Source organism: Ambystoma mexicanum, chromosome 3p (genome assembly GCF_040938575.1).
Source record: "Ambystoma mexicanum isolate Mex_15411 chromosome 3p, UKY_AmexF1_1, whole genome shotgun sequence".
In the NCBI taxonomy this organism is placed as follows: Eukaryota; Metazoa; Chordata; class Amphibia; order Caudata; family Ambystomatidae; genus Ambystoma; species Ambystoma mexicanum.
The window spans coordinates 912,973,649-912,986,269 of NC_090925.1; the positions used below are offsets into that span (position 1 = coordinate 912,973,649).

The 12,621-nt window shown below is 45.5% G+C and overlaps 1 protein-coding gene across 2 annotated transcripts in view; it reads right to left on the reverse strand.

Annotated features, from left to right (window-relative positions):
• SPNS1 (SPNS lysolipid transporter 1, lysophospholipid) overlaps positions 1-12,621 on the reverse strand; it is an 824,969-nt gene that overhangs the window by 741,754 nt on the left and 70,594 nt on the right. For both annotated transcript variants that reach the window (XM_069652177.1, XM_069652176.1), the window contains exon 2: positions 908-1,213. In XM_069652177.1, coding sequence (XP_069508278.1) covers positions 908-1,157 — 250 coding nt within the window. In that variant the 5' untranslated portion in view covers positions 1,158-1,213. The remainder of the gene's footprint in view (positions 1-907; positions 1,214-12,621) is intronic.

Sequence of the window (12,621 nt, forward strand, 5' to 3'; positions counted from 1 at the left end):
ATGTCTCACCTCCACCTCCACCTCACTAGGAATAGTCAGGATTAGCACTGTCCATGGAATCCAAACAGTAAGAAACCACCATCTCACACCCAAGGGAGCAGTTTGTGTTACTGTTACACAGAGTGTGCATTGTCCAACACTAACTCTCACATCAGTTTCCCCAATCCACTAACCCAAGAGCTGCCTTTTTTATGACCTATTCCTGCAACCCTCATGACTAGGTTACTGCTGTATGTACTGTCTGAAATCTGTCACCAACCTACATCAGTGGTCTGCATTACAACTGTACAAAAACGCAGACTGATTGTTCCTGCCTCCCACAGTCAACAGCAGCTATGAGCAGATGGTCCCTTTCCCATACAGACTATGCTCTGTTCCCCTGCCCTGGTTCAGTCCCTCACTACTGCAAAATACAGACTTCTAAGTAAATTGCCAAATGGACACACCCACTGATGTATAATAAACTGAACCAATTGATGAGCTAATCCACCATACCCTATGGTCGGATCATCTGTTTCTCCCATTTGCAAAGCTCTCAACCTTGTATCCCAGTGCAGGTGAAAACCGGCAATTTTGTTTTTGGCAGGTGAGTGCCCATTGAAGTGTATTGGCATGTAAGGAGCTTGGCAGGTGAGTGAACTGGTTACATGCCAGGTGACACCCGCCAAAAGCGTGATAGTTGAGAGGAATACATTTATCTGATAACAAATTACACCCATTCTTCTTATAGGTGTTCTCCCTACACATTGGAAAAATGATTCAAATAATTTATCACACTCATTTAATCGAAAGACCAAGGAGACTGACTGATCACAGTTAACCCAATTTACCACCCTTTTCCTAACACACAATTTGACCACCCGATTCTGGAACACCAATTTCTCTGATAACTGAAATGAACCCTCACCTGCCACTGTGAATCTGTCCATGTAGTTTAGTAGGTTAATAAAGCAGAGGATGACCACGATAACAACAGAATGACGATACGAGATGCCAGTGACGACCTCCAACTGCTCTCCCTCGCAGCCTCCAACCATCCTTGGGGTCTTTACATGGTCCTCTAGGAAAGGATCTGTGTCGGACTCCCCTTCTTCAGTGTTATCTGCCTGAGTGAGAAAAGGAGCCATGTCGGGGCCATGCCCCCGCCGTGTGGACATCGTGTCGGATCCAAATCTCAGCTCAGTCCAGTGAACGATGACACTAGTTAAAAAAACTGGCAAATCAGAAAAGAAACAGTATTTAAACCCAGAGAATAATGGCAGAATTCATAAACACAAACATGAGTAGATGACAGCATGATTTAATATAAAAAGTCCAACAGCTAAATCTTTCAAAAAGAACGCTACAATAACAGAAGATGCCGTCATAATACTTATGGACTGAAATAGTTGGAAGCTATTGGACTCCCCCAGTTATATCTTATATGACCCTGGGTAGCTTGAAACAGACTTCAACCAGCAGTTACATTTAACTCCAAGACCACTGGTGCCATGCAAATATGCGCATATGACAATACACATGTATTGACAATGTGGGATTCTCAGATAAGTATCTTATCCACATTTTTAAACGTATGTTCTTTCTAAACTAGCTGAATTTATGCAATGACTAAAAAGATACTATGTACTTTGTGCTATTTGTAGTACGTCAAAGTCGAGTTCTTATCAAAGGCAGGATATTGAACAGATGCAGATTAATTCACTTTGTTTAAACTATGCATAATTTGAGGGCTTGGACTCGAAAACCTTCCCCTTTACCTTAGAACATTTATAGGCCTCTGGAAAGCACTCAGATACAATGTTTCAATACCTTTATTATTGAACTTGATGGAAAAGTGACAGTTCTTGAAACGTATATTCAAGTGAGTTGCTGCACACTGCATACACACAAACACACACACACACCTAGCTCTTTGCTCTCCACAAGGAGTTCCTGCTCACTGTGGTGATGATCCTATAAGCGGGTGCTACCTTTAGCTCCACCCTTCCAAACCTTTCATTCAAATCTTGTTATGGTGTGCATATCTTTGCTCCCCAAGTTCCAGACAAAAGTGAAAAAAATAAAGCAGAGCAGTAATTCATTTCATACCTTTAAATGCTTTTACACTTTACAGATTTCAAAAGAAAGACCAGGTAATTTCAATAAAACAGTTTGAATCCCTGTTTATTTAATAAAACTTAAAAAACAGGGGAGGTCTGGCAGCATTTAGCTTGCGGGGCCAATGTAATCTTCTGACCCATATTGTCGTGGCCCAGACACAAAATGCAGCTGTCCAACTTCAAGAACAAGTAAACTCAGTACCAACCTCTCCCCGTCCCACACATTCTCAAGTACATATGGTAGACAATGTCAGAATTACTTTCCCGTTATGCAACATATTTTTCAGTTGTGTTTGTGGTTTCTTAGAGACCTGATGCCAGAAAAATCTCCCACATACCAAACAGTAAAATGGCTTCACCAGGATAATAGACTGTTGAAATGGGAAATCTGGGATTTAAGCCCAGGTCTCATGTCCCAGTTTGTAATTTCACAGCAGGCTAAATCTGCCAACCCATCTGATCCTATCTCTAGTTTTAGACCAATGCAAAGAGGCGAGGAAGCTAGAGAATTCATTAGTAGAGCCAAACCATTGATTAATCAGGCGCCTGGCTTTGCTCTCACAGGCAAACATGAACTGGCATAGCAAAAGAAACGTGACTGTCTTCCAGCCGCCACCTCACATCAGAAAACGCACACTTCCCTGCCTACTCACACTCCCACAACAAAGGAACCTCATTTGGCATCCTGCCTCCTCACTAGTATGCATTTTATAAATGGTCAAAATAACTATTTATAGGATATAAACCCAAATGAGTGATGTTAGGGAGAATTCTCAAAAATGTGCCAATTCCCTCCACCTTAGAGACCCCCAGAAGCTTTGCTGGATTTTGAGGACTTGATTTTCTTAACCTGGAGAGAGTGAGACCCTTTTTCCCACTCTCTCATGTATTTTAATGTGATTTCTGAGCTTTGTGTTTCTTTTGATTATGGAGCCTGTTAGATTTCCCCAGGGGTTAAATACATTATCTGGGATAAACTACTGTTTCCCAGAGCAGTAAAGTGAAATTGACTTTACTTACATTTTAACTTTCTAGACCCAGCACACACTATCTTACAATAGGGTGCTGGAGGGGTTACCTAGTATCGCGATATCTAGTCAATTCATCTAAACCCATTCCATCTAATACCATTCCATCGAAATATTTCCATCAAAAAAATGTCCATCTAATGCATGCTTTTGGGGGGTAAAGTGTTAATTTTTGTTTAGGTGCATTTTAAAGGGTAAAAAAAGGGAGTTTGGGGGGGCACGCCCCAACAAAAAAAAATGCATTAGATGGAAATGTTTTAGATGGAAACATTTCCATGGAATGGCATTAGATGCAATGGTTTTAGATGAAATGGCCATAAACCAATATCCCCTTTGTCTAGCTTCTCATGTAACATTTTTTATGTTACCCTTTTCTCACTGAATGGCTGGTGGCAGTGGTTTCGTTTTAACTACCATGGTGTGCATTTACCGCGGGTTCACAGCTACAGTAAAGCACCCAAGGGTGCAATTTTTGTCAAAATGGCCCGGTCTTCTTTTTTCGCCATTTCTTTGTGGAAAGGTCCTTCTTGAGATTTATTTTGCACGCCAAACCAGGTTTGGTCCTATTGATGGCTTTGCTTTTGGTGGGATTCACGAGTGAAGCCCGCCTCTGGCTCCAGGGCGTCTTGGATAGGCATGAAGTGAGGGAGGTGCCCGAAACTCCCTGTGCTTAGTCTCCTAGGAGAACCAAATGCACTCTGTAGTGATTAGCTGGCTGACTGTCCGGCAAGGACAGCCACCCTGCTGGGTGATTGACAGCTAGGGTGGAATGAATGGGAGAAAACTGAATAAAAGGTGAGGCTTTTGGCTTGGAAAGCAAGGTCGACCACTGAATGAAGGAACCGAAGAAGAACTTGAAGACGACGCCTGCTGCAACTCCTGGAGCGTTGGTTTGCCCGGTGAAGGCCTGCTGTAGTGCCGAAATGCCAAGTTGGCATAGAGAGAAGCCCCTGCAAGGACGAGTTGCTGCTGGAAACCGTATAGCCAGGGAGAGGAACACCAGATTGTGTGCGTTGCTTTTAAGCTGGCCTGGAGCTTCAGGAAGATCCTCCGGACTCCCAGGAAGCAGGACTGGCCGAGTCTGAGCCCCCCCCCACAGAGGGCGGAACCCCAGAAGCCAGGAAAGTCCATCTCGACAGCCAGGAATCGCAGTGCTGCTATTTGCGGTAGACGCGAGGAGCTGAAAAACTGAACAGCCACTGAAAGTGAAGTTTACCGGTTGCTGTGCCAGTGCAGTGCATGAGTCCCCCGATGTCCTCCCTCTTGTCCCCACGTTTGAGGCCCAGGAACAGTGAGATCCACAGAGCTGCACAGGAATAGCAGTCATCTGCTGCATCTTTTCTTCATTGTAAAGGTACTGTACAAAGTCTGAGAGAACTTACCTCTTGCCTTAGAGTTGCTTGCATCTTCTACTACTCACAAGTTTAATGGCGTGTGGCCCTACATTTGATTCTTCTTTTCCTCAAAGACTTCTAAAACATTGTGCAAAGACTTTTCTACTTACCTACCACAAGTGCTTCATCCTATAAGACTTTTTGCCATTGACTTGGCCTAGCCTGTTATACTGAATGACTCTGCTGTGGGGATCCAAACGTATTTGCCTGCTTAGGAATATTTATGGTCTCTTGTTGTTCTAAGAACCTTTTCCTTTTACCAACTGATAACAGTATTCTAAATGCAAAAAGTAAGATATCAACATCCCCAGCACCCTAGCTATTGAAGTCACCTGAGGGTGTGGGTTGTGTCTGTGGACCATCCCAAAAGGGTCTTTACTGATTTAGAAACTAAGAGTGTGCAGTATTGAAGTGTATTTGTGTGTTACTATTATATTGCTCCCTTCTGGAGAAGGATTATTCTAACTGACTGATAAATAAATTAATTATTGTTTATTCAAGAAACCTTGTGTGTAAGAGTTTATTTGAATACTTGTCACTGTGAATCTCTGTGTAACTCCCCTACAGCTCACATTGACCCCTCTTGAGATAAGCCTGGCTGCTCAAAACGATACCAAAACTGTGTAGTACAAGCTTATACCAAAGGTTGGGTTTCCTATACCTGTAGTCGGAGTTGTTTGTAGTGTTCCAAGAGGGTACTGCATACAAACTTTGCCTAACAAGTGAGACTTACTCTACAGAAATGGAAAATAAGAGAGATCAAAGGTAATTTGCTCAGGATCACAATGTAGTAAGTGTGTATTTGAGCCCTGCCTTCCTGGTTCCACAGTTTCTAACTTCAAGAGCAGGGGAAACTTCATCTTCTCCTATTCCATTGTCAACTTTAGAAACAACAAAACACATTCTATAAAGTCAATAAAGGGGTAAAATAGTACACTATTCAATAAATATTGCTTTCAAAGCACCAAGTAATCTACAAGGGGGAAGCATATTAATAGTCTGTATCCTGTGGCGAAAGCCTCTGAGAGTACACACAATTGAACAGATTAAGGGTATAATTATAATCTTAGGCTATACAATTGTGTGCACTTTACAAGCACAAGTCATATTATAATGCAACCTGAAAAATATAAGAGTAGTCTTAATTGAAATCTATATTCATGAAGCAAGCATACATCGGTTTGTCAGACAAACAAAAGTGGGTAAAACCAGTCTCACGACCTGGTGCAGTGGCATGCAGGTCAGGCACAGATCTCAGCAATAGTCAATCAACCTACTGACAATTCCACTTGTGAACCTGTCTCATTTGCCCTATTTTTCATACCCATGACCCTCCAGTGTTCTTCCTTTGCATCACATTATTGATGCACTCCTGATCTTTACAATTAACTTTCAGGACTCTGTTCCCCTTCTGCCCCATCCTTTAACCCATAACTCACTTCACCTGCCTTACAAGAAGCAATGGTTGGGGTCTTGCTGGAAATTGTGGCTATGGGGTCTGCACTTGGACAATGCAGAGCAAAAATGCTGAGTGGACTTGGCTTTTATTGTGCTCCCAAGTTGCACTTTCTTGGGGAGTTGGCTGCATATGTCAATTAATGGACGCAGAGGGAACTGCATTCGCCTGTGATGAGGAGCATGGACAAACCGCTATATTTATGTGCTGTAAGGGTGTCGAAAAGGAAGCCGACACAAAGGTGGCATGGTTTTGGTTATAGACTGTTATTAGTGCATAGAAAAAGGTCCTCACTATCCCCATCTTCCAAGAGGGGTTTCACTGCCTCAAAACTAATACTAAAGTGTCTGTTAGAATGTCCGTCAAATTAATCTCCACCATCCCGTGTCACAACCTACTTCTATCCCTCACAATACAACTAAAGGATAAACAAACAAAGTTTGTTCTTCAGGAGAAAGGCTCCCTCCTGCTTCTCGGATAATGTCCAAACAAAATGCCAGGGGAATGATTACCTTTCCCCTGGCTTGCAGGTTTCACCCAGTCTTTATACAATTTCACATCCAGTAGAATGGCAACCTTCTCCTGGTGTAGATCTATACAGTTTCCTATACAACCAGGGGGAAGGACTCCCTTCCCCTGGTGTTTCCAGCACAACTCTCAGCTCAGGACCAAGAGTATGCCTCCCTGCTCCTGGTATTGCTTGGCACAGTTCACAACAAAGCCAGGGGGAACGACTCCCTTGCCCTAGCGTCTTTAACACAACTCCTAGTTTGGTACCAGGAGAATGACTCCCTTCTCCAGGTATTGCTTGGCACAGTTCTTTCTCACTGCTTTCAGCTTAATGTACACTTTGCCACTCTGGTTTGTTGTTAGCAAAGTCCCAAATCTTGTTGGGGATTTGACCATTCTCTGGTGGTCAGGGGTTCTCCCTTTTCTACTGTGACAGGGAAGATTTCCTCTAATACTCTCAATATCGCCTTCCATGTTCCAGACCCATATGTATTTCATTTAATTGTTTTTTTTTATAAATCACGCCTAATACCAAAGCTGAGTTTGGTTTCTAAGTGTGGATCCGGGATTCAAACCTCTGTTGCTCTGCATGGTATTGCTTCCAAGAACAGCACGTTGCCCCATGTGCTATCCTCCATTCACCTTCTCTGGCGGTCAATGATTCTCCCTTTCCCACTGTGACGAGGAACATTTCCTCTAATGCTCTCGATCTCTGCTTTCAAGTCCCAGACTCTTCTCTGGTGGTTAGTGATTTTCCCTTTCCCAATGTGACGAGGAAGATTTCCTCTTGGTATCTGCTTTCGGGTCCCAGGCGCTTCTCTGGTTATACCAAGTAGTGGGCTTCCCACTAATAATGCGAGAGAGAGCTTTGTGAACCAGCCTCCCTTCTACCGTCACTTCCCTGCCGGGTCTTGCATACTTCCAGTTACCTTGTGTGGCATCATAGTACATCACCGGGACTTCCTGTGACCATGGGTCCTGTCTCCAGCTCTGCTGGATAACAGCTGTTGCTCCTTCGGCTGCACAGTACTTCTTTTGTTGGTTCTGCGACTGCGCTCTCTTATTTGGTCTTCTGCCCAGGTTTGCTCCTGCAGAATCTGTGGAGGACTATCAAGGAACTTCACCGGCCTCCTCCTCCCTCTGACCATTCAGCAGTGGCCATTCAGCAGTGCCCGTTTATCAGCCCGGTTCATGTCCACTCCTGCTGCCAGACCTGGCAGGGTTATGACATGGCCATGCTCGACACTGCTGTGCTTGACACGTTTGATATTCTTTGTTCCTTTTTATACATTGTATCCAGTTCCTCCCATGTGGATTGTAAATGTCCTTCTCTGTTAATAACTTAATCCTCACGCCTGTTCGGGGTCATTGACTAGCGCAGTCAATGACCTTCACGGCTCCTGTACTCTTCCTCTTCCTAGTACTTTTGGCTTTATCTCCTCTGTTACAATAATACATATGTTTGCTGCCAATGTAGTGGTTCTGAACATTGGGGAGTGCTCTGGAATGTTGGGAAGTAACAACATTCAATGGGGGGGGGGGGGGTGTGTGTGTGTGTGTGTGTGTGTGTGTGTGTGTGTGGTGGAAGGATGTATCAGTGATCATGTGACTTTGTATCGATATATCTGAATCTGTTGTTGATGTTGCAAGTGTATCTTTTGTGGGTCACATAAGATAAGTGTTCTGGACAAAACAAAAACAATCACAGAATCAGGGGGTCATCCAGAGATGGGTGGTAACGGTAAAAATCTGAAGTATTTCGCAAATACTGCTGATTTTACAGTCCACCCAATTCAGAGTTTGATCAAATACCATCCACAGAGTTCCATGGGAATATTGGCAGTAGTATTTTAGGCAGACTTTTTGCAGAAAATCCACCTAGGAGGTAGAAGTATAAAATCCAAACTGGCCCCTACTTTTTCTTTTTTACTGTGAAGAAGGGAAGCTCAGGTGCTTCCGTTCATTCAGTGGAAAACCTTTTTACTAAGCAATATGTAAAGAGGGTTAAAAAGTGGGCATCTCTGATTGGTCACCGCTCATCACCTTACCCATGCAATGCATAAAAGGGCCCGAAAGGACCCTAATGTGCATTAAATAAAATGTATATTATTAGATAAATAAAATGTATGTTAGTTAGGAGTCACTACTGCACATAAATCAATTTCTTCATACACAATGATGGTGAAAACGGCTCAAAGAAATGTTAAACAAACCATTTTAAGTCACCAGCAGTTGAGGTGGCATTTTGGAAAAAGATCTGGAGGTGTTCCACAACGACCTCCTCAGCTGGTGGTTAAATTTGAATAGGGTGGATTTTCAGAAAAACCGCTAGCAGTGGTGACAACTTTCACCAGCGGTATACATATATATATATATATATATATATTTCGGTGACCAAATTCCTTTGAAAGCTTAGTTTGTAGCCTAATGATTAATACCTAAATGCTTCACTTTTCTATGTGTATTTTTCAACTGTGCCCAAAAGTGGGTATCATAAACGATCCAACAGCCATTTAAGTAAGCACCTTGTGGTAAAATAATACGTGCGTCATGGGCGCCAGCGCAGCGCGATTCCGTTATGCCTTATTGTCCCCCACCCCCCGGCATATTTGGCAGGCACAAGTAATGGTCTAGACTTTATGCGCTGCCGTTCGCTTGCGGAATGTGTGTTGGAATCTATTTCTTCCAATACCGGAAGAGATTCGCAGTGTCGCAACCGTCCTGTAAATTGCTACAGTGGTTGTCTTTTGCTCTCTTCTTCCTTGAACTCCTCGTTATTCTGAACTCCTGTCCTCCTTTGTTCTACTTTTCTGTAGTTCTTGTTACTTTGCTCTTGTCTGCCACTGCTAGATCTGGACTCCATATTTTCTCCTGGCTCTCTGGAAGTCTGTTGCTGGCAATCATCTTTGGAAGTTTGTTGCTGGAAATCTTCTTTGGAAGTCTGTTTGCTGGCTATCAACTCTGAAAGTCAGGAAATCTATACCTGGATATCATCACTATTCACAGAGGGGCTTTATTCCGTGCAGGGTTTTTCCTCTGATCTGTTGGGTCTGTGCTCTGCAGCAGTCCTGCTGAACACCCTGCAATTAACATAGGGGTGCCAGCCTGGCCTCTCCTTGAGACAGACCTTTTCTCTTCAACACCCGCATTTGACGGAAGTCTCTGGTAAGGTAGGAGCTGTCTAGCAAAACTGACAGTTTGCGACACCTACCTTATCCTGCTGAGATGGCTCAACTCAAGCCTTAAAGGGGCTAACGGCCGAAGTACAAGCTCTGCACCTTGAAAATCAAACCTTGAAACCGGCTCTGGTACTTAGGTAGAACTTCCCTATGGAATCACCTACAGGAGGAACTGGCCCTATAAAATTTGATGCAACTCCCAAGAAATGTAAAGAATTTTTGGATCACCGTTTTATACAGTTTACATTTCGTCCTCATCAGTTTTTGTCAGAACGTGCAACAGTTGGTTATTTGGTCACCAACATGGTGGGCAGTGCTCTAGCCTGGGTTACTCCATTAGTTACCTCACAGAATCCAGCGTTGGACAATTTTGACATGTTTCTACAGTTGTTAAAAGGCATGTTTAAACGGCCTGAAACTGTACAGACTGCCCAGGAAAATCTATTGAATTACTCACAAGGATCGTACTATGTGATGTCTTATGTGACCAGGTTCAAGCAATTAGCAGATGAAACCGGTTGGCCTGAAGAGACTCGTGCTACGTTGCTATGTTGTTTTCGAGGGGCTTTTCCAAAGAATTTAAAGATGAATTGGCTCGAGTGGCCCATCCAGGTACTTTTGCTAAACTGGTTACAATTACCGTACAATTAGATTATCGTCTCCTGGAACGCAAAACTGAACAGAGAAAATATCATTCAAGTCATCTATTTCCAGAACTTAACTTATTGTCTATCACCAGCAGTCCTGAGCCCGAATCCAGGTAAATTGGAACCACTCGGGGTCACAAGGGTCACATGGTGAAAGAATGTCCAATTGATCCTTCCTGTCGCCAGGGAAACGGCACCTCCCGTCATCTTTTTTGTTTTACATTTATTTTATTATTTTTTAACTACAATATAACTTACAGACTTCCAGAAACATTCACATAATATTATACAACTGGATCATGTCTGCGTGTCTCCACCAGACCAACCCCAGCCTATACGCCAGCTTGCATTATACCACATTGACTGTCTCCTAGTACATCCCAGAATCCGCCTCTCAAGACGGGTTACCGTTGCCTGCTTTCCGGTGTGCTTTGAGGCTATCAGATCCTGCACCATGTACTTCCATGAAACTAAGTTTGTACTTTGTTCCCCTTTGCCTCTATGGGCCTCCTCTTCCCACACTACGGTTTAAGCTAGTGTCTATTTCTGAAGGTCGTTCCACCACTGGTTTACTTCTGGACTGTTATGCATTTTCCAGCCCATCGCTATTTTGCGTTTCGCTAAAATGTATACCAGGTCCTTTAGCTTGGCCACATGTCTCGCCCGCTTAGGGCGCCCAAAAAGGCTGATCATACATGCCTTGGGGGACCCTCTGTCCAATGTAATACTCGCCTTGGCTAAGACCCCGGATATGTGGTCCCAATACTGTTGGATCTTACCACACGCTCAGAACATATGTATCAAGTCAGCATCAATCGGGGGGCGTGGCTACGAGAGCCATGTGAGCAGTCGAGCTCTGGGAGAGCTCCCGAGATCCGGTGTTTGATCCTGCAAATACGTGCACAAATATAGGCACTGAAGTCCTGGAAGATCGCGGACCTGCTTATGAAGAGTTTGCACAGACATCCTGAAAAACTCGAGCCTATGCGTTGAAAGAGGACCGCCCTGGGAGCTCCGCTGTGTTCGCAGTCCTTGGGGCCGAGACCCCCAAAATGGCCGCCAAGTAGAGCTAAAAAAGGCTCCGGCGGCCAACAATGGAACGGCTGTGGCACAGCGGCGGGTAAGGACTGTGACGTGCGGCGACGCGCTGCAGCCCTGGTACGCCTGCTGGAGCGGAGGCGTGTGGAGCCCGGTGCCCAGCGGGCGAATGCGCCCATATTGAAGCCCACCCCGGGGCCCCTTGGTGGACGGAGGTAGGGAGACGCGGCTGCCGCCGCAGCTGGAGAGAGCAGGAGACTGGCCGCATCGGGCGTGTGTGACCCGCTGTGGGAATGGCCCGATATTGCTATACCCGGGAGCCCGTCCCCGGAGGACACTAACAGGATTGGGACGCTTGCGGTCCCCTACGCCCCTGAGCGACGAAACCCGTTGCGGGCGGGGAGGCAAGACAGCCTTAGCCCTCCTCGCGGATTGGAGCCGCGGAGAGCTCTGAGACGAAGAGCGCCCACAGCGTTACGGCCCGGCTGTTCCCGCAGCGCGAGCCCTGCAGGATCCGGATGGGGGCATTCAGTTCACACGCGTAGTATGCAGCCCTGGTTCTGACGGGGTGCTTTGTGTTGCATTCAGACGTATGGCCATAAGTGAGGCGCTGTGCCCAATGGGGATGCATGGTGGACATTATGAAGGCAGCATGAGGCCCCACTTGGTCCCGGAGCCCAGACACCCTCTGCACAGGTGAGAGGAAGGAGATGTCTCCCCCCCCAGCATATGGCAGCAAATTATTATGCAAAGGGTCGCTGCTCGCTCTAAGCGCAACACTGAAGCCCTGTGGAATTTGTAACGTGGCTTGCCGGCACGGCAGATCTGGGGTGAAGCCTCAAAACACCACAGGGGTGGTGAGGACGGAAACTTGCGGTGGTGCCACGAGATACACATAGAGGCAGTATACACGCCTGGGGAGCCGCATAAGCACCGGGAAGGGTGCCTGGGGATCTGAACCAACTGGGGCTGGACCCCGAGATCCGAGTGGAAGGAATAAACCCACATGATTACGTGGGACGACACAGCCCGTCCAGGTGTAAAACAGGCAGTCTGAGAACACCCTCGACACGACCAAGCAGGGCCCTGACGCCTTGGGCGATTTAGCTTGCTCGGGCTGGGGGCCGTGAGCGGTGGGGCCAGCCCACACGTTTCCGAAGCATCACGATGTCCGTCAAACCTATAAGACTGAAAAGCAAGCAACCCACACTCTATGAATACGCTAAAACTCCACCGGGCATTGAAGGGGCCAGGAAGAAAGACAAGACCC